The following is a 23220-nucleotide window of genomic DNA, read 5'->3' as shown; positions in this document are numbered from 1 at the left end:
AAACAATAACGAACTTGTATATTTCTTTATTTTCTCCTTAAAAAGTAAAAGAGTAACATGCAATAAAGGCTTGGAAATCTATTTGAATAAAACTGTACATAGAAATACGCCAAATGAAAAAAAATAATGACAACATAGAGCACTTTACACAACAGATTTAATCTTTTAAAATGTAAAATCCGAAACAATTGCTTTGGAATTATGGCAATAGAATTTGAAGATTTACAGATTTAAAGAAAGCTGTAAATTTGCAGTCTTACTAAAACGTCATAAAACGTCATTTATATTGGCCTGCCATTTTGCTCCGGTCATTCAAGAGCATTTGATAGTAGTAAAACTAGATATATTAATATTTGTTAATTGTAAATTTGGGTGTTTTTTCTAGTCTTGTAATCATAAAATAATCTTCCGAAAAAAAAAAAAAACATGTTTGTTTTAATTCAGTGTTTTACTGTTTGCAGTTAAAAAGACTATAACAACAATTATTATAAAACTGATTATACTAAGTGTTGTTAACTCTTTAACTGAAATATTAAGATAAATTTAGCATTTTGATTTTTTGACAGGTTTTTTTTTCAAGCCAAAGGCTGTCTCAGCCGTAGTTAATGGTGGGATACGTATATCCCATACGTAGCGATCGACTTACTATAAGCACACCTATTATTCTGAAAAACGTTATTATATGAAATAGATTTTACATCGTATGGTACAGAGTAACGCATTCTTTGCATAACCCAACATTACACATTGGGCAACTCCTATTTTTCTTTTGTCTATGTTCAAAGGCGTCTTGCTTTTCCCACTATCTTGAAGATAATCCCCAACATTCAGGATATTCTGAGTACGTTTTAATCCATCAGTTATTTTTAGACTTTTAGTGGGGACGTATAAGCCTCGTTAGTAGTCAAAGGGTAATCTAAATGTTTTGAAAGTTTTAAAAGCAGAGTTTGCGCATGCTCCTGCAATGATCAAGCAAGTTCATGACAAATTGTAGATAGCGAGAAAAGATTTCTCATGCTCTACTTTTAATACTGAGAAGCTAGGAAAACGTTAATTTAAATCAGAAATTATGGTTACCGTAGGAAATACAGGCAGTCTAGTAACATTTAAACATTATCTCCTACGCACATTTTTCACTGACAAGCTCATAAACATTATTAAATTACTGACTAAAAGAACATAAAATTAATACTCATAAATTTCTTGTAAAGCAGAACATCTGCTTTCGATTTCAGTCTGGCAATTCATAATAAATTATCTCGGGATCTTAGCAAATCGAAATTACAATATGTTTTTACTTTTTGCTAGTTTTTAGTCCAAAGGGATTTGAATCCCGAAGGACTATTAGTTTCGTTTTGGTATTTTGCGTCGGACTCATAAATGTCGGTTCACTTTTCAAACTGTTGCCACAAAATGTTAGAGTCCTGCATTATATTTGAAGAAATTAAATAATGAAAAATCTGCATAAATGTATGTATATTTCTCGTATTGTGATAAAACAACGGTACATAGAGTCATCGAATTTTGAATAACGTAATCCTCCAATGAATATGAGCATGTGGAAGACCAAATTTGAAATTTGTTTTATGATCGATTTCCTATTTTTTAAAACTTTGACGAATTTTTGAAGCGAGCAATGGCAACGTTGTGCAGAAAAAAACATTTTTATCTCCAGCGCGTGAGTCTCTGTATCGGAAATTCTAAAGATATGCTCGTTTTAAAACTATTTTGCGATATTGCTGTTGCACTGGATCTTATGGTTTAAGTGCGAGGAACATGATATTTAATAAAGAAAGGTAACACACAAAATGTTAAAAAACGCCCCTTTGGACGTAATTTAAAATCTGAAACATTTCAGATTTTTTTTTTTTTTTTTTTAATTTTTAAATTTATTTTCTAAACCAGTGGGCCAGCTATTCTGTCTATGGCGAAAAGAAAGTTATTTCGCATCGTTATCCGTACGTAGAAACCCGGTCAAGGCTATGGACGAAACACTGAGTTCTTGACCTTCGCTCGAGTGCCGCCACCGCGGTTTGGGAATAGCACAAAAATAGTATTAATGGCTCGTGTTAGCGGAAAATAAAATTATTTCAGTCAGTTTCGTTCACTGAGCATCGCGTAAACAGAATACAAGAATCTAATAACAGTTTTTCACAATAGAGAAATGTAATAAAACATTATAAATTTTTGCATAGGAGATCGACGAATTCTCACAACATGGAAATGAGGAATTAAAAAAAGGTCGAAATGGCTAGAATCTTGGCAAGATGGCTTAAAATCGTGTACGCTTCTATATTAACTCAAGTTAACAAAGTAAGTAATACAGACATTATAGCGTTAAAACTTAATGTCTACAAAAGCAAATAGTTAATTTGCATGTGGAATGGTTGAATAATCAGGCTGCATGTGGAATGATTTTAAGCAACTCCCTTTAGCTTTACCGTTAAGTAAAGAAGAATCTGTATGTATTTCTCTACAATCTGCACGGAAAAAAAAAGAGGAGATAGCCTGTTCTACTGGGCCGATTGACGAAATTTAACTTGCGCTTTTCATATCTCGAAAGCGGGATTTAAGATACATATTATAGATATTTATGCAGATTTGTTCTAACATAGGTATTTAAACAGAAAATCGAATTTGTGACACACCGATTTTTTTTTCTGTATTTCGATTCTACGTCTCTAATTATGCCCAAATATTATATTTTGTAAAATTTGTTGAGGAACTTATCGAGAAATTAAAAAAATTATCTTGGCACATTTTTTTTCAGTTTGCGCCAATAATAATTCACTTGGCGGAATTCTTATTTTATGGTAACCAAGTTTCCTTTCCCTTTTTCACGAGTGAAAAAAAGGTGCATTTTTATTCTTTCAAATAATTTTAACAAGGTGCGTAAAGCACCTTTCTGGATTTATCGCTTATAACAAATATGCCAAATTTCAAAATGCTCCATTATATAAATTCACGTATATCTTTGAAATTTTAAATTAAAACTCTTAATTGTTTGCAGGTATGCTTAGAAATACATCTACTTTAAGACGATGATAACATTTTTATAGGTTTTAATTCAAAAGTATTTAAAAAAATATAAAAAATACTAATATTAAAAACAAAGAAGAAAATATTTGCGAATTTTATTTGGGCTGAACTTAAATTTTGAACTGTGAAAGATGGCGTGAAGTATTTCTAATAAAAAAAGAAATATTAATAAATATATACCAAATTCAATCAACATTGAGAAGCTAAAAGTTTCAAACTAAATGTTAAAAACTAATTTCGCGATTTTTACAAAACTTAAGCCTTTGAGCCATAGAATCGAAATATGGAGATATGTCAATTCAGAAAAAGTCCTATTTTGTGTCAGCATACCCATGTTAGAATAGTGCTATATATAAATCCATTATATACGCTAAGTCGCGTTTTCCAGGTACGAAAAATACAATTTAACTTTCGTTAATCGGCCTCTAGTAGAACAGGAGATGTAGAAGGCGTAAGATATTTTCTCTTGATAGTTAATAAAGAAACTCAGCGCCGCCAAATCGGCATAGTGGTTAGCGACGCTGACTGCCATACCCAAGGGTCCAGGTTCGTACCTCGGAGAAGGTACAGATGTTTGTAAATGTATAGTGTTTGTGCGGCATGGGGCACTCTAAATATTCGGCGAGCTGAAAGCCCTCTCGAGAGGCTGAAGGGAGGGGAAAAGGGGTGGGAGACCCTCGAACCTGTCGCCGTCTTTCCGGTGTACTGTCCTTCAAAACTGCGCAGGCTGGCTGCGCTTTTATTTCTCATTATCATGATAAAGTCTTAGAAACATGGAAAGGATACCTTGTACTTAATAGATCGGTATTCCAAGCTGAAGGAGTAGCATTGCGCCAGGCTATAACAGCAGCTATGTTATTGTTGACCGAGAAGTTTCCATTTTCTCAGATAGTCAGTCGGCAATCTTCGCTCTTCGTGATCTATTCCATCCATCACAGATCATAGCAGATATACAATGCCTGCTCAAAGAAAATGCACATGACTGCAGCATCCAGATTTTATGGATTAAAGCGCACGCGGGCCACAGGGGCAATGAGGATGCAGACGCTCTTGCAAAGGAAGCTGCAAAAATCAGTGCTGGAGATGTCCAGATCCCGCTTCCCAAATCTTATCTGAAGCTTGTCTGTCGCATTAAATCGCAGCAACAATGGCAAGAGGAATGGGACTCCATATCGCAAGGCCGTAGAACCAATGAATTTGTCCATAGAGTTTCCCAAGATCGACTCATCTCAGCCCCTTTTCTTTCCCGTTTCATTACAGGCCGCGGACCATTTCCCCAATATTTCTATCAAAGGGAAATATCAACAACTGATCATTGTGTCTGTAATGAAGTAGGTACACCTGATCATTACGTTACGTCTTGCCCTTTCACGGAAGAATGGCACATGAGGCTTCCTGATACTGACATTGCTTATAAACGCTTCTTCATTAAGCAGCCAGCCTATCTCAAGAAGCTCAAAAGCATTATGAACAAACTTGAAGCACTAGGACTAGAATTATGCAGCCCACAATAACAGACTTAAATTTCGCAGAGATTCAAAGTATCAATGCACACTGGTTTCCAGTGGCCTCTGCAAGAAGCCCATCTTGAGTCAGTACGCAGAGTAACATTAGGCTGGGAACACGAAAAACAAATGTAAATATGATATAATATTATCCAAATGTAAATAGTTTAATTATGTTTATTTGCAATGAGCGTATTAATGCATGGGTGCAATATTGTAAGCATATGCATTTTATAAATAGAATATTGTGCAGCGTATTGTGAATAATGTATTGTAGAGCACACTGTAGTAGTACCTTGGTAAAATATGTAAGTGCTCGTAGCATGCAGAGCTATGCTTTGAGCCGCAGGAAGAATAGTAATTATAACTGTAGTACTACAACCTAATGTATTCAAGAGCACAGAATGTAAATATTATAGTAGTAATTATTTTAGTAGTTATGTGTATGTAAATATTATTGCATTCTGTAAATTTTAGCGTATTGAGTAATTTATATATAGCAGTGTGTTAACGTGCATATTACGAAATGTATACTGCATGGGAAATACTGTATTTAATATATCTAGCACATGTAATTGTTTAACTGCAATTAATTTAATCTGTAATTTTCCTCTAAATGTGTATTTTTAAGTGTTTTTATAAGCTTTTTGTATTAAGAATTATCTTGTATATAACAAAGAGTTACTACCACTGCCTATATTATTTAATCAAGAGTAATGTTCAATGTAATATGTAGCCAATACACACAGTGCATTAAGTGTAGAAATGAGTTTTGTAAGATGTCCTAAATATAGAGCAGTGTTCAATGTAATATACATTATAAAAATTTTAGTGTATTGAGTGTTTTATATATAGCAGTATGTTAAGGTGCAATGTAACCAGTAGGATGTTTAATTACAAAGTTATTTTTGGTATGTTTTAAGAATACAGCAAAATTTATGCCACATTTAACTTTTAACATGTTATTTAATCAAAAGTAATATGGGCTGTACTGTGTCCTTAAATCTGTATTTTGTATAAGTACAGCACAAAGTAAACAACGAGTATTTCTGTGTGCAAAAATGTGTAATTTGTATGTAATGTGCAATTTTACTCTTTATTTAAGAGCTCTTAATTTATTTATCTGTTGTATCACGTTGTTTATTTCAGTCTATCTTATATAACGAAGTTGTTTACTATATAATCCAGTTATGTCTTATTTAAACAATTACATTGTTCAGAATCTATGTTGAATTGTCAAGAATAATGTTTAGCGTAATATGTTGCAAAGAATATATAGTGTATTAAGTGTAGCATTGAGTTGTAAATGCGCATTAAGTACAGTGCAATGATCAACGCAATGCATATTATGAAATGTATATTGTAGCGAGTATGTGTAGCAATGTGTTAACATGCGATGTAGCCAGAAAAATGTTTAATTTCGCATGCAGAAAAATCTATACCTTGCCCTTGTATTGTTTTTGGAGTGTAGCTTCAGATAGTTGCGGGATCCGGACGATACCCGATTAGTCTATGTAAGCAGTCCGGGTGTCCGGACCTGCTCTCACCTGGCACCTGTCCTTCAAAACTGAGGGCGAAACTGAGCAAATTTGTGCATGGTGCTCAAGGCTATTGTCAACGACAGACGCAGTCTTGCATTCATTGCCACGATGAATTTCGTGAGCTTCTTCTGATGTTACTTCCAAACGAGTGAGATAAGTCACAAAAGCAAAACCTCTAAGAAAAGGAAGAATTAAGTTTAAAAGAAATATGCTGTTACTGCCCAATATAAAATATTTTCATCTTCCACGAACCCGTCTGTTGCCTTTAGAAAACGCATAAGATATTTGTCTTAACAGAGACGGAATGTGTTGCCAGTGTCTGAAATAAAATACATTTTTCACTCACGGTGAGTTGTCATTTGGCAAAGCGTAAGATATTCGACATTTTCCCCCCAAAATGATTTTGTGTAATTAAGACACAATAACACGCCGAATAAATACTAATTCAGAAGTCATACAACAAAAATCAGCGTTACATTTACAAAATTTTCACAGGACTAGTTTCGATGGTTTTACCGAACCACCATCTTCAGCTGCAAAACCACAAAACGGTTGCGGTTTTGCAGCTGAAGATGGTGGTTCGGTAAAACCATCGAAACTAGTCCTGTGAAAATTTTGTAAATGTAACGCTGATTTTTGTTGTTTGACTTCTGAATTATGATTTTATGTATTTGATTAACAAACTAAGCCGTTCAAAAGCAATTTATAGAGTTCTTAATCTGTGTTATTACTAATTGCTTGCTGGTTCCTCTAAGTTATTGGACTCAGTAAAATGATTACAAAAATAAATACAGTGGGGGAATGTAAATAGTGTGGAAAAAAAACACGATTTAAAATTACTTGTTGTTTAAGACTTCTTCAAAGGAAGCTAATGTCTGATTGACAAAGAAAAATAAATTAGGTCAAGTAGACGCTATTTGAAAAAATCATCCCTATCCAACCCTTCAAGTTAAAAAAAATTCAAAAGGACGGTACGCGTACTTTCTATATCGTTTTGGAAGTCTATTAATACTCATTCATGTACATTACATTTGTTGGTAGATTTTATGGCACAATAAAGACCTATGACTGTCACAATGCATCTTCCAGGTTTTACGAGTTGTTTAGTTAAACAAATTAACTCTGCATGTAAAGATAACCTATTAAAATCATTGCTTTATAAGGACGACATGTAAACCACTATAATTATTTTTTTTCGGTTATTATAGCTATTTTACATAACACATTTTGTTTTTAAATTACATGGTCTTTTATAGAAGTGAATAACTCATTTCAGTAGCAAAGCACTTATTCATTTTGTACTGTTTTATGATTTGCAATAAATTACGTTGCACTTAATTTTCAGCCTCACCAGTGGCCGAGAGAGACCGCCAAATCGAGCTCAGAGTTTGACACGCTTTCGATACCACGAGAATAAGCTGGCTGCATAATTTTATTTCGTGTGTAACATGAATACGAGGCAGTTTTATGATGTGTAACATGAATACGAAACAATTTTCCTTAGAAGTTCCTCCACGAAGGCATCACTCATCTTAGTAAATGGCCCTATTAGGCTTTATTCAAATAATCTAACTGTATTTGCTAACACAGGGATTGCACACGATAGAAAGACTGCAGACAGGAGAAAAGAAAAGTTGCTGTGAATTCTTATAATTGTTTTCACAATTATACTCAAATTGAATTTAGAAACATCAAAATAATATAGCACTGTAATACTGACACTGACGGTTTTTCGTAAATACGAACCTTGCAGCTTTACCCTTGTGTATTGGTTTACTTTTATATTACACATGTCAAATAACTTTAGAATTTTTCCACGAAGTCATTTCTTCCCTTAGGCATTTAACCATGGTTGCTTTGTTATATTAAGATAACCTAACCTAAACCCTTAATTTTCAAGCATTTTCCAGTACAGGAATTAAATGTCAAATATATAGATAGAAGAGAAGATCGCTTTGAATGCCTATTATTGCACTCACAATTATGTTCAAATTGAGTTTAGAAACCTTAGAAATACATAGTATTAAAATACTAAGATTGAAGATTTTTGATAAAACACAAAGATTTTGATTGCCATTGAAAGAAAATAAAGATGCAATATTATATTGCTGTAATTGTTGCTACAGAAGCAAATAAAATGAAATATATTCTCCATAACACAGTAAGTATCTTTGGTCGTAAAACAGAAGTGCTTAATTGAATGGAAAAGGACGGTACGCGTACTTTCTATATCGTTTTGGAAGTCTATTAATACTCATTCATGTACATTACATTTGTTGGTAGATTTTATGGCACAATAAAGACCTATGACTGTCACAATGCATCTTCCAGGTTTTACGAGTTGTTTAGTTTATGATATTCTTCTAGGTATTTACAATTACATTATCAACAAGGCAAGTTGTTTCTCAGTTGTACAACTTTTTATAGCTGATGTTTAATAGCTCCGTATTTATCAAAAAGTTAAGCTGACGTTCTAGTGTTTCCTTGTTGGACAAAAAAGAAAAATTAAAATTTTTCACAAATGTAGAGATTTGCTTACGTGCATGTTGCATTGCATTTGCTGTTGAAAATATTATCTTTTCCTAATGCATCGAACTTCCAACTTTGTTTATTAATTTTAATTCCCTTCTTTTATTTTAAGGAAGCTATGACCAAGTCAATAATCCTAAATTTTATATGAAACATTCGGTCTTTTTCATCTTAGCGGTTACAATTTTCGTGCTTTTTACAACATACAAGATATAGGCATACGGACCAGGACTGACCGTATGAGAAACTAGATTCCATAAATCTTGCAAAATTGATTTTAAAATTTTAAAATATCAAAAAACAATATTTGCGTCATTTAAAGTATTTTTATAACTGCAAGTGAATATTTACGACAAAGTTAACAAAATTCAGTTACACATATAGATACAAAACGACAATAGTTACAAAAATAAAGGCAGCATCAGGACTTGTATGAAACACTGTAGACGAAATTCGCTCCGGCTGAGGTAGTTTTAATCATAACGCATGCACTTACTGTTTAAAATAAAATTTAATAAAACTCTTAGTAATTTATCTCTTAGTAAAGAAGTTAGACAGTTGATTAAAACATAGTGCACAATGGCTACCTACCTTAAAAAGTAATAGTTTCACAGAAGACTTGTGCCTCATTTCCACATGGGGAAAACGAGAAAAAAACTCGTGTAACCAACTCGTTCATTACAATTTAAATCCAGATCGAACTAGCAGTATCTTGCGAAAGCCTATCACTTCACAAAATGTCTTCAAAATTCTTAGGAAATGCGCTTGGTAAACCAGCAGTCTCCTTTTTTTGTTTGATAGCTGCTTTTTAAATAAACTCTGAATAATTCTTAGTAAAATTCTATAAATGTATTTTCCTTCCTTAAAAAGAAGTAATATTTCGGAATGTCATTTTCATTTCCGAAATAAACTTGTCTCCTAAATCAATACTGCAGATAGCTTCGTTGGCATGGAATTCAAAGTTTTCCTGTGTCTTACATAGCAGTTTTCTCCTATTAGGCAGATAGAATATTTTACAGTTCTGTTTTGCGAAAAATATGTATTTTGGATAAACTCCTTTTTAGTTCATCCTACAGATGTTCAATCTGGTTGAAATCTGGGGACTGTAGTTTTATGGTTGACTTTCAACATCATATGGAAGCCATAGTATGAAGTATATTTCAGTTCGTTTTCGTGTTATATAATTTAATGATAAGTCTAAATCAGCCACAGTACTGCGAAAACGTGATTTCATTATGTTCGGATATACATACTTGCCCTTTGATAAAGTATGCAGTTTTCCAATATCGTTAGTAGCCATGCATCCACAGACCATTTTAGAGTCTCCTTCCATGTTTCACACCGGGCATCATGTTTTTCATTTTGAGATCATCATCCTTTGCTTCGCCAGAATTTAGTTCTTCTGTCATTCTCGAATAATGTAAACCTGCTGGTTTTGTGCAACTATCACTCCAAAAAAGTCAGGATCTACTTCATTGAACCTTATAGTATGATAGTGTGATTTTTGAAAATTATTATTTTTTTTGTGTGGCTGATTGTATTTATGAAAGGCCTTTCCCCATGAATTCTGAAATTACCTCCCCTTCTTCAGATCCTTTAGTTTCCATCGACTTTTATGTTATGTTATGTAGAAGTGAAGGGGACATCATGTTTACGTTGTCTTTTAAAGCTCAGTTATAAATAATGTTGTACTTAAGGGGCAAATTAATCTTCTTTAAGAACAACCTCCTTTCTTGATCATTTAAATTCGGCAGTCTTACACTTTGTGGCTTTTAGTACCAATCTTCTGAAACTTTCTTATAACTGTTTCCTTAGTAGGGCATTTATAACAGGTATTACAGTGCCTTTTAGAAAGTACAGTCATTTAGAAAATTATTCTAGGTTAGATTAGGTTAATTGATTAAGGCAAAACATAGGAGTGCTATTTGCCTAAGAATTGCCTAAGAAATGGAGTACATTCGTCGATGATTTTCTGAAGAACACTGGTTTGTATTTGTGTTAAACATGGGAAAACCACAAAACGTTCGAGTCGGAGTGCCGTTGGTATACACTCGGCCAGTGATGGGGTTTGGTGAAAGGTGTTCTAATTTTGCTTTAAAATGTTAATCGACGTTTAGCGACGTTAGTAAAGCGTTAATCATTCGAACGTTTTGTGTAAGATTTATATTATAAAAATATGTTCATGATTAATTTTATTTGCATTACGTAACAGGCTTTTTTATAAGGGTTCATTCTAAATTTGTAATCTTCGCTTAGACTATTTCCATCACCGAATCTAATCATCGAATTACAAAACAGCTTGCTGCATATAACAAAAATAACGAACTCGTGGAGTGCCATTACTGGATTATCACTCGGCGCTAATTGCTTGAACACATTCAACGTGCGAAAAAAAGCAGGCATGTTTTTGCGTTCTGTTTATAAATGAATGTGCCACAACGGAATAGCGACGACATAGCTCATTCAACTATTAAACCTGCGATCGCTAGAATGAAAGGGATTCCCCTCAGTAATTAAAGTAAGAGTCTTCTGCTGTTAAACCTTGTTAAGTTACACGTCCCACGACGAAGAATGGATATAATAAGGGCATTCTCTAGCAGTCTAACATGGCGGAATTAACGCTGAACCAAGCAGCTTTTAAAATAATTTCTTTCAGAACAAATATTGTGCATCGCGTTCGAAAGAGAAGACGAATAGGGTTTAGGAAATGATAAATGGCATGAATGGTAACGGGAAAAAGTATTAAAAGCAGAGGAATTCTCTCATGCGAGGTCTAGAAATAAAATTGAATATTGCCAAACGCATATCTGATTGCTCGACTTTTGCACATATTCTCTTAGTATTTTTAACTGAATATACTTATTAAGTGAAAATATTATTAATACAGTGTTTTAATTTAAATTTTCATATGTAATGTATTCTAACCGAGCAAGAGTGCACCATACTTTAACTCATCTACATTCGCGTTCTTTCATATTATTTGATTACCAATTAAAAGTAGAAACTTAGGCGAAATCTGAGATTTTTAATGCAGCCTGCAATTTTTGTGACGGTGAGAAAACTAATTATATGCAATGTAATTTTTTGTATCACCTATTATTTTACGGCCTTTTCTATTCTGCATTTAACGTTTAAAATTACTGTAACGTACAGTCCTTCTCATCTACTCATGAATTCTTTAAAGCTACCACTACTATTGACCTTAGTAAAGCTTGCAACTTAATATCTTCTCTCCCCTTTTTTTACCACCTTGATGCTGCCACAGCATTTATTACCCACGTGTGCTAGCAAGTGTTTTTGTTCCTCAAGGATATTTGTAGAGACATTAGGTATTTTTGGAAGCAAGAAAGATGAAAAATTAGCAACGCCTTCACCGGAAATCGAACCGCGGGCCTCTCAATTACGCGCTGAGCGTGCAAAATACTACACCTCGAAGGCTCGTTAAGAAGGCGGGAGAAATACCTTATAAATTACCATTCAAATGCTTTATCAAATTACCATTTCGCAGAGGTACTATCACTCGTCTTTCTATACTATCATTTATTTTTAAATAAAACAGATTTTTGCTTAAATGATTCAGTGATTAAAAGACGATATAAATACTTCATCGTAATTTATATGTCTCAGAAATAGCATAACTTATTTTTTATGAGAAATAGGTAATTTCCTTTGAAGCTTATGAGGAAGCAAATTTAAATGCATTTCGCTTAGCTGCTCCCCATTAAAATTCTGACCCTGCTTTTAATATAAATTTATTTATCACCGTATCAAATCTCAGCAATCTTAGAAGTTTCACAAGGATGGTAATGATAGTATTCGCTTTTTGTCATCTCGTAGATAAAATATTTATTCAACATCTGGTTCTGTTACACCTAGATTATTTAGGGAACGTTGCAAATTGCTTAAATTGGCAGTTACTGCAACCGCAGCCAAGTGGAATTGTTGACAGAATGTGGGTTAGACTTAAGTTGTGTTACACTTTCTTCTTCGTTTACTCCCACCATTCTTTAAATATAATCATTTTCAGTCAGTCACAAAAATAACTCCATTTTTATTAAAAAACAATAAAAATTTGCTTCATCTTTTATTTATTTGTTTAATGAAATATTTAGGTATTTTTAATGATGTTCCCAGTAACATAAGATTAAGCCTTCTGCGTTATCAGCGCATATACACTATAAAGATTTTAACGCTTTAAGAAAAAACGATTTACAAGCTGATGTGCAAAATTATATCATCATTCCCAAGCGTTTTCTTTTAGTGACAATCAAATGGAAGAATGAATGTAGCAGAATAAGGAAGAAAAAATCTAAATTTCACCTGTTAAACACTTGTAAAAAAGTGCTTTCATTATTATTATTAGTATTAGTTTGACAGACAGCTATGACATTCATGGCTTTCAACTCGGTGTCTGGCGGTACAAATCTACAACACGTTAAGCATTTGCCATAGCTGAGGTTTCTCATAAACCGTGAAAATGTTATTAAACACTTAAACCATCAAGGGATTACTCTCTGAAAAACTAAGGAAGTATAGCTGATACATATATATGAATTACTGAAGACAGAAAAGCGCAAAAGTGTTTACACATATATTCACAAAAACGAAAAAGATACACGAGTTATAAACGTATTTTGTTAATAATAATATTATCAGATTGTGTGTCATATCTATGACGTAGCCTATTGAGAATACGGAAAATATGCAAGTTACATTTAGACAGGGCGGAACGAAGTGGGTGGGACACTAGAATTTCACCATTACTTATATAGGTAGAGTCCCACCGCAATAAATGTACGTTTCTATTTCAGTTTTCATGGAGAACACCTGGAGGAACAGATCTGAAAAATTCTCAGCCCTCTTCTCTTACCACCAAACCACGCGAGAGGATTTTCAACTGGTCAATATTTTTTAAAGTACCTCAATGCTGCGTATCCATACTTTCACATAGATTCGAATCTGCCTCCAATGAAACGGCAGCTAACCTCGTTAATTAACGTACCGATCACGAGAACTTTATAGAATATTTAGCAGTTCATAATGAATCTCTGCATCCTACTATACAGAACATGAATCTGTAAAATTAATACTTATGAACGCTATCTCAGCCTCTAGTTAGTTTGCGAATATAGAATCCCCTCTCTAGAAAGTGTAGCACTCGAAAGGATACTTATTTTTGTATCCTACCCTTTCGATAAACATACTTCAATTATTCTCTTTCATCCTAAACCTTAGAAATATAACAGATATCTTACCATGGTATGGCAGGAAGGTTAGATGCCGGGTATCACTAATGAGTGCGTTAGTGACAGTTTCTTTAAGAAAGTTTCAGACACACCGGAGGGTAGAGGAAATACTATTTCACAACGAAGGAAAGTTTGTTGCTTGTTTAGCTGAAATATCACTCGCACATTACCAAATATCCCTATCTCTGTTGGGGAGGGAAATCCAGCTAAATCGCGCAGAAATATACTATGTTGATGGTTATATTTAATACATACAGCCATTTTCTGCAAACCTCGATACTGAAATGAAGTCAAAGTTTAAGATGGCTGATTTTAGAATTTTAAAGTACGAAACGGACTTGCATTTAAGTATTTCTGTGATGTGTAACAGAGATAGAAATAAACTCTATGCATATTTTTGTTCCTTAAATTTAAATGTATTGAACACAAAGTGGCTAATTGGTATTGGCAACACTGCCAGAATACATTTACACATGAATGGCATACCTACATCTGTGTAGAGCTAGGTGTCAGGAAATTAGAATAACATGAATCGCTGGCAAGTAAATCGCGTACTCCGCAGGTGGAAGCCAATCATTGGATCAAGGAATGAAGGGAATTGCTTTGGAACAATAAAGTATTGTAGGAACAAGACAGTTGATGGATATAATTTGATTCCAAAATGATAGTGCAACGGCAGGCACAAATACAAACAAACTCAGTCTGTTTTCTCCCTTTAGCGATGTAACTTGGCAGTACCTCATCCAAGATTTGATTATTCTGAGGTATGGCTTCTGAAGTTACCCGAAAGGAGGAGTCTTTGGACAACTTTTCCAGACTATTGACGAATTGAAGACTCATGTGTCGTGAAATACATGTTATTCCACAGAATATGCCAATATGCATGGAGGTATCACTCGAATTGTACATTGAAGCAGAAAGAGGACATTAATTTCAAGGTTTACTATTATATATACGTTCCATATTATACAGGGTGTTTCAAAAATATATCGAAAAATATTTAAAAAAATCAGTACATTTCGTAATGGCATGCATGTGCAGAAATAGAGCGCTAAGGTAGTGCAGGGTGTTGCTGAGCTATAGGTAAAAGCGTTCTACTAGCGGAAATTGTCATCCTTTGAGTGAATTTTGTGCGGTATGTGTAGTTACATGAACACGAAATTCATTCACATGCATTTTATCTCTGAGACTGAGGCTAAAAGGGAGCTACTACTCGTAGGGGGTGCGAAGAACTATTGACTGTCTTCTTTTAATAGCTATTTGGTCTTCTTCCGAAGCCTCATGCAAAAAATGAAATTCGTACGGGAAATCACGATTTACCTTAGCAAAATTATTTTACCTATTGCTCAGTCGGTCCTTGTATTACCTCTACACAGACAATTTCGGCATACTGTTATTTCACCAGGACGTAACGTTTCTATACGTCGTTGAGAAATAACAGTATACATGCTGTCACCGTCTTTTAAGTTTAGTTTGGTTTATTTGATTATGGCAAAGAACCCAAGGGCTATCTGCCTAAAGGGAAGCAATGCCATCGTGGAGAACTTTTTAAGGGAAACTGGCTCGTATACATGTTACACACGAGAAAATCTCGTATACATGTTAGACATCACGAAAGCACAAATGCAGAGATTCGAGACGCGGACAGAACTATAAGTATTCAGAGATTTTACCGCTCCGTCGCTGGTAGGCCTGCCGTTATTTACAAGTTGTTAGGTATCAATACGGGCGTTTAGTATATAAAGATATTTAAGTACCGTGTTAAATTGGTATATAAACACAAGAAAAAAGATCTTAGTATATCAACGATTAAATTCCTCCTCATAAATGATGATGAAATGCATTTGAGTAACAAATGTCTCTTACAAAAAGTGCACTAAATTACCAGAAATGTTTCTTGTCTGATGTTTTTCCAGTTAAAGCAATAAATCCTGGTATAATAATTGGTCAAACAGCACAATAATTATTTCAAAGATGGAAATTAAAAGACAAAATCAGTGCCAAGTTTGTAAACGAATGTATTCGAAGTGGAGTATAAAAGAACTTTTTGTTTCGCAAGCATCTGAAAAAAAACTGCTCGATATTTAAACGAGCGTTAAAATTTACGAAACTGCGTTAAAACGACTAACATTAAATATATATTTATTTTTTCTCGCAAATGCTTTGAAAAGGAAGAAAAACTACGCAAAAGTCATCATACTATTCCTTTTATCTACTGTAATTGAATATTTTTTTCTTATTTTTTGCAATTCATATTTTTTTGCTCGGTACATTTAATGCAAATTTTTTTAATAAATTTTGTGTTTAATTAATGGTAGCATAACATTTATTACTAACAGAAAATGTATACAGAAAATAATTTTAAAACAATGAGAAATAACCCAACCGAATTAAAAACGCTTTAAAATTTACTTTTTGTTTCTAAAAAATTCACCGACCAGGAGAAAACATTTTAAATATTAATGCACTTCTTAGGAATAAAAAAAGATGTACTTTATAAGTAAAAAAATAATTCCTGCTTTTCTTTCATCGTAAATTATTATTAGCCTTCATAAACTGAAAGTGCTTTTAAAAGGCCGTTGTTTAACAACACATTTTAGTTCTTGAAAATTTTTATTTTTTGCTTGCCTTGCTTCCTTAACGGGAGTTTCGATTTCGCTGATGGTAATGGGCTAAGCGTTTTATTTTTAGCGGCATTTTAATTGAACTGGAGGCTCCTAAGTAATCACTCCGAGAATCACAATGAACGTAAATGAAATTGCTATCATATCTTTGAATTTTAAACAAAATTTTCGCTTAATCGTTTAAGGATGATTAAGATAGTTCTCTCTTTTAGTTCAGAAATTCCGCAACTAAAAACAATAAATAGTACATGCGCAGCTTATTGTGATCAACACGCAGATTAAGATTCAGTTTCTCTACGACGAAGAATGTTAATCACTAAAAAGTAAAGACATGCATAAGTAATATAATTTAGCGTACTCAATGGGCTAATGACTTTGTTTCGTGAAATACAGTATTACAAATTTGGCCATTAAACAGGATTGAAGAAGAAAGGGGATACAGCATTCAAACTCCATACTCATTCATTGGTTACTATGCCATTACTTTTAATGATTCAGACATCCTTTTGGTAATAGACGTTAGTCTAATTATTCTTTATGTCTAAAACACAGTAGTGAAGAGAAAACAGTTTAGTGATAGCAACCGGTCAAAAACGAGTGGACAGAGTTAGCCAATAGTGTTTTCGCATTCTTATAAAAAAGTAGTGGGGGATATAGTATAAAACTAAGGGGGGAATGCTATAGGGCTGCAGAGCTACAGCAGAATTCTTGATTTTTCTAAAATCAATACACCTGTTTGTTCTTAAAAGAAGAGGGTGGCATGCGTTTTTTGGCTTGACAGGCTGGAAGGTTTCCTGCTTTTGTAGGCATTACACTCGCACTGGTAGCATTTACGCTATCGAAAACCTTTCTTTTTTTTGGCTAGTTATTTCATTGTGTATTTATAAAATTATCGAAAGTATTACAGTGTTCCTTGTGATTCTTATTGTCAAGTGACTAAAGCCTATGAAGTGTTTTGATTTACGTAAGCCATGAGGTTTGATAAGTTAGCACTTTAGCATTAGTAATTAATGTTGTGCCAGACTTCTTAATTTCCATTATCGAATATTAGTGGAAATAACACCTATTATTCTTGAGCGTGATTTTATGAGAACTTGAGTACATTATTATTATTATGAAATAATTACTGTGGTTACTTGTCCTCAAACATTAAAATTTTCATTTTGTGATGACATAAATTCCTACATGAATAATTATATTAGCATATTATTACCATTCCAGATTAAAAAAAGTAGAAAAAACAAAGCAAAATTTTCTGCTGAATTTTTTCAAGCCAAAAATGTTGATGCTGAAGTAGTCGACGTGACTATAATAATTTTTTACTGGCAATTGATAGCTGCGTTTTAGTGATGGGCAGTGGCGTAACTAGTTCCAATTCCTGCAGTAGTTGTAGTGCTAATAATAATGAGAATAATGAGGCTAGTTCCTTGTGCCCCCAAAATTTAAGTTTTTACATGAAACGACATTGTGCTACTGAAACAATACCTTACATTCATCTATATTTGAAATTCACATGGAAGCTGTCCAAAAATTATAAGTTCCCGTCAAATAGCGCTTCGACTAAAAGTTCTTCAAGAAATTTCATAATGCATGGTTCAGAAATTATCCCAGGCTTGAGGATTCTAAGACTCATCTGCAAATATTGTGTACCTTTCGCTCTGCAATAAGATGGACGCACATTTTCACAACCTGTGTGCTGTTTATTGCAAGAATAATTTAAGAAAAGGAAACGGACTTGTAATATTTCATTAACCATAGTATGCTTGGAAATATCAGAAAAATTTGTTTAGGCAATTATACAAACTCAAAGTAAATACACTACAACAAATGAAAATTGGTGGAGGTTTCATTAAGCAAAATAAAATAAAAGAAGCTAAAAGAATTGAAAGCGACTGTACTCCATAATAAAAAGGTGAATATTGTGTGGAAAACAAGGTTTGGTATTACGCACGCATCGGAATCAGGAGTCAACTGATTTAGATAAATTTACCCCTCTAACAATGAAGGCAATTCAAGAGCTATCTTAAAATTTGCCTTTCAGTGTGCAGATAAAACCCTGAAAGATATTTACGAATTGGAAAGAAAAGTGTGTTAAATACAAGTTTCATGCTCTAAAACGAAACATTTGAAACCTGTCGTTCTCTGATACAAACAAAAATTATAGAACAAGTAAAAAAAAATTCAAAATATTTCTCGGTCTTTATTGATGAAACAACTGGTGGTGCAATTGTAGAGCAAATGTCTTTCTGTCTTAGGTATGTCAACGAGGAGCAGGTAAAAATTCGTCAACACTTTCGTGTTTTGTTCCTTTTACTTCTATAACTTCACAACGTATTTCAGAGACAATTTTGAAAACTTTGAAAGAGCAGGTTCTGGATGGGAATCATTTTAGAGGACAAGGCTATGGTAGTTAGGCTCGTGTTATGAGAAGAGAGTTTAAAGGGCGTAAGAAGGTATTGCTAAGATTACCTAAAGCCATTTATGTATGTAACCTAAAGCCAGTTATGCCCCTGTATATCATTTATACGCACTGTTTTGAAATCTCGGATTTTTGGCAAGTCCAAAACATCCGAAACTGATTTGGAATAAAAGAGACGTATTCATTCCTTCATACTGCAAAGACACAAGAAGTTTTATCAAAGAATATTAAAGAATTATCTCGGATAAAAAAATATATTAAAAGAAAGTATGTCGTACAAGTTGGGTGGAGAGGAATGACTCTATAATGGTTTTCCTTGAGCTTCTGGACGCTGTACTCAAAGATTTGGATAAAATTAGTAATTGGATTAATGTAACGCGTCAACCGCTGCCATGGGATTAACCGGCTCCATCCTTCACTGTGAAATTTATGGTCTCCCTTTTTGTAAGCAAATTCATATTTACCAACATCATTGAACCATTTAATTAGCTAACGACAAAAAGAAGCTAACGAAGAAAATAAAGATTAAGTAGCTAACGACAAAAAGAAGCTAATGAAGAAGATAAAGATTAAGTAGCTAACGACAAAAAGAAGACTGGATTTGGTTGTCGCTGTAAAGGATGCCCAAATGCTTCAAGATCAACTGTTGGATATCAGGAAATACTCAAATGATCATTTTGAGACACTTTTTCTAAATCAAGAGCATTGTTTGAAAAACATGAGACGCCAATTATTATTCTACAGACATATAAACGTCAAGTCGATCAGTTCAGTGGAAATATTACTGATCGCAAATTATTCTGTAGTTCTTTTCTCCCGTTTTTGCATGCCGTGATTACAGAAATTCAGAGTAATAATAAAAGAGTAATTTCTCTATCTGAAATAAAAAGATCCATGTCTGATCACTCTCGAAATTTATTTCAAAATGTACGCCAAACTACTAAGGTTAGTTTTTAGTCTAGTTTTTAAATAAATTCTGTCTTTAGAGCTAAAGACAAAAATGTTGTATTTGACCCTTGTCCTTCTCGCTTTTTATTATGGACAAATTTTAGTAAAACATTGTTGCATGCAAACATAATCAGCTAAATGTGCTGTCGAGTAAACATGTTGTCGGTCTCACGTACTGTCGGTAACCTTGCTAAAAGTCTTGTCAGCTAAATGTCTGATAGGCTTAATGTCTTGTTGGCAAAATATCCGTACCGACAAATTTCCGGCCGGCTAAGTGTCCACTGCAATCAGTGAAGAGCTCCATGACCAGGAAATGCAGTAGATCAACGAGACAGTCTAATTGAAATGACTCGGGGTGTGACATCATGAGATTCTTCAACACATTAATGCTCTCCTCACCTTCCTTAATTAGGTCCAAATTGCATTTAAGTGCTCCGAAGCTTTACCCCTCTACCATATTTTTCTGATCTAGTGTCTTTAAAGACAAGTATTATAGTCTAGAAAGCCTATAATACCTTTTTTGGGAGAGTTTAATGGCTTTCCACCATATGTAACGAGTATATGAGCTAGTTTCCATTTGAAAGTTCTCCTGAAAGGCAACGTTCCTTTTAGGAAGATAGCCTATATGCTTTGTCGTAATTACATATACCAAACATAAAAAATCCTTTTTTGGTTGCTGTTCATTAAGCTGTTGGGAGTTTTGCTAAATAACAATGATAAGCTGAAAATAGTATGACTTGATACATTCTTCAAATGAAGTATTACTACTATCCTGGTAGTGATTCATATCCTAGAAAGAGCTGATGGAAATCAAGAAGAATTTGATACTGGACTGACTGCTTAAAGTTTTGATGGTGTTTGAAAAGGTGATTTAATGGACCAAATATAAGGGACATGCAACTCCCAAATTAACGTACGGCACCTGCAGGTTACTATTCATGCGGGTTTGTATGCATGCATTAAACAGCGTGGCGACTAATGTACCACCGCTTCAGATGGCTCTTCTCGCTGACGCTACCTGTGATCTTCAAACATTCCATTATATTCCTATAAACTGATTTTTTTCTTGGAGTTAAATTTCATTTTCAAACACTGTTTTGGAGGAAAAAAAATCGGTAATGAAAATTTGAATGAATAAACAAAAATATTTCTCTTGCGTAACGAAGTGATAAGCGATCTGTTTACAAAAAAAATTAAAAAGTGATTTCTTACAGTTGTCAGGGGCTCTTAAATTTGAAGCACTCTGTGAAAAGACGATTGCATTGACAGATATCTAAGGCAATAATACCAGCTAAAATAAGCAAACAGCTTCTGTTAAAGGAAGTATAGAAGGAAATCTGCGGAGCAATTGACATTGACTAGAAGATGTACATTGACTAGAAGAACACTGACTAGAAGAATTAAAAATAGAAGAAACGCCCACAAAGTCGTTTATTGGCGTTGAGGGATTTCACTGAAGATGCAGCTACGAAGAGTGAGGCTTATAAGAAAGGTTTTTATTTCATTATAACGATTATAATTATTCACTGAGATGAATATTATGTATAAACAGTACATTATTCAAATAATTCATTTATTTTTAATGAAATTTCATTTCTGTCGTAAAAAATATAATGCTCTTATCTCTTTTCATTTCTCATAGGTTTTTAGAATTTCTAAACATACTGTTACACAGATAGATAATTTTATTAAAATTATAATATGGGAAACTGTTTTATTTTTCTCTATAATGTAACATGAAAAGCATGAGAGAAACGATGTTCTACCGGAAAAACAACAATACAGGGGCAAGTCTATTTAACATTAAGTAAACAGCTATCTCGTTAATTTGGCCGGATACCTTAGCTGGCAACGGTTTTAGCGACTAATTTTAGTCTGCAAATTTGGAGAGTAATTTCTGAAAGTTGTCAAACTTGGTGACCATTTGGAAACCTTTGGTTCGGTCCCAGTATAAATGTAATGGATATATTGTAATTGAATAACTGTAATTAATTCCTATATTATCTATAACTGTATCCAGCCCCCATATGTCTTCCGGTAATTTCGAGAAGTAGAAAAGCACAAGAGATTTCTCGGAGGCCATGGTAAAACTATTTAAGATCGGAGAGAGCAACAGTTTTTCGGTTGTTAGTTGTAAGTATTGAGATATCCGTGAGAGCCTGGACTTTTAGATGCGCTTTGGATTCTATTGTCTTTAACTTTCCTAGTAGTTTGAAGTGTAACTATTGAATGTGCATTGTGATACTGTTAAGATTTGCAAGAATATTTTTGTAGAAACTTCCAGAACTGTGCAGTGTTTCTTTAGATAAAATAAATTTTATCAAGCTGTCCTCAGTTCTGTGTGTATTCAGTAGTCAATCTGCCATGACCCGTACGAATGCAACAATACAATGACATTCTTACTGAATTTTTAATTCGTACAGTCATTAGGTGCGATTTTAGAAAGTAGTCTAAATTATCATGAAATTTGCGGAAAAATCTCGCAAAGGAAAGAGAAACTGTCTTATTGGGTAGCCTATCTCCTCTTCCATTGTTCAGGCATGTGAAATATATTTCTTAGCAATAGTTCAGCCAACACTTTAAGTCGTGAAATTGATTTATAAATATCCTTTTTTGAAACACAAAATATGAATTACAGTATTATTTGCATGCAATGCTTGTTATGTAGCCTGAATTAAATCACAGCGGTAAAATGTAACTAATTCTAACGAAGTGCTTATTATTTTCCCAACTTTTAGATGAATTTGTTAATCATGGTTAATTTATTGGTGTTAACTACAGATAGGAAGTTACGCCAATGAAATTCTTTTGAGGATATATTTAACAGGAAAATATGTTTTAGTAGTCTTCAAAACATAAGTAAAATTCCTGACATCAGCAACAAATGATGTTTCACTTATATATAAATTTAACTGTTCTTTAGAAGTTGGCGGTTTGACATCAATACTTTCTGCGAGCTTGATATATATCCTTATATAAGATTTCCTGATATGAGATTTTTCTTTTCGATGTCTGGCTCTTAAGTAATAAAGAGTAATAATCTTTATTACTTATTGTAAAAAAATGCTTACATATATTATAGATTTAATACTTTACTTTTATGAGTAAATTTTTTTAAAATTCATTTATTTATTTTCTAGAAAGTAGCAGTAGTGATGGCGAGAATGCTGGTGAAGTAAAAAACGTGGCCCGTTTAGTAATGAGACCTCCTGGCCACAGTGGAAAAGCTAAGAAAGGACATTTGGTTTTTGATGCCTCGTTCGAAGGCGGTAAGTTCCATCAGAATACAAAATCAAAATAATGTATTTTAATTTATTTGAATCTTTTAAAAAGCACTTTTAAAATTCGCTGTATCAATCACTGTATCAG

The 23220-nt window shown here is 33.5% G+C and overlaps 1 protein-coding gene across 1 annotated transcript in view; it reads left to right on the top strand.

Annotated features, from left to right (window-relative positions):
* The window catches only part of LOC118200167 (cytosolic carboxypeptidase 6-like), a 769798-nt gene that overhangs the window by 66494 nt on the left and 680084 nt on the right, over nt 1-23220 (top strand). Inside the window, exon 2 of the mRNA XM_085818789.1 lies at nt 22992-23120. Coding sequence (XP_085674915.1) covers nt 22992-23120 — 129 coding nt within the window. The remainder of the gene's footprint in view (nt 1-22991; nt 23121-23220) is intronic.

Source organism: Stegodyphus dumicola, chromosome 6, assembly GCF_044657685.1.
Source record: "Stegodyphus dumicola isolate Sdum_Otavi_A_Nest chromosome 6, ASM4465768v1".
Taxonomy (NCBI): Eukaryota; Metazoa; Arthropoda; class Arachnida; order Araneae; family Eresidae; genus Stegodyphus; species Stegodyphus dumicola.
The sequence above is the reverse complement of the archived record's forward strand: the minus strand, read 5'-3'. Positions and strand labels throughout refer to the sequence as shown.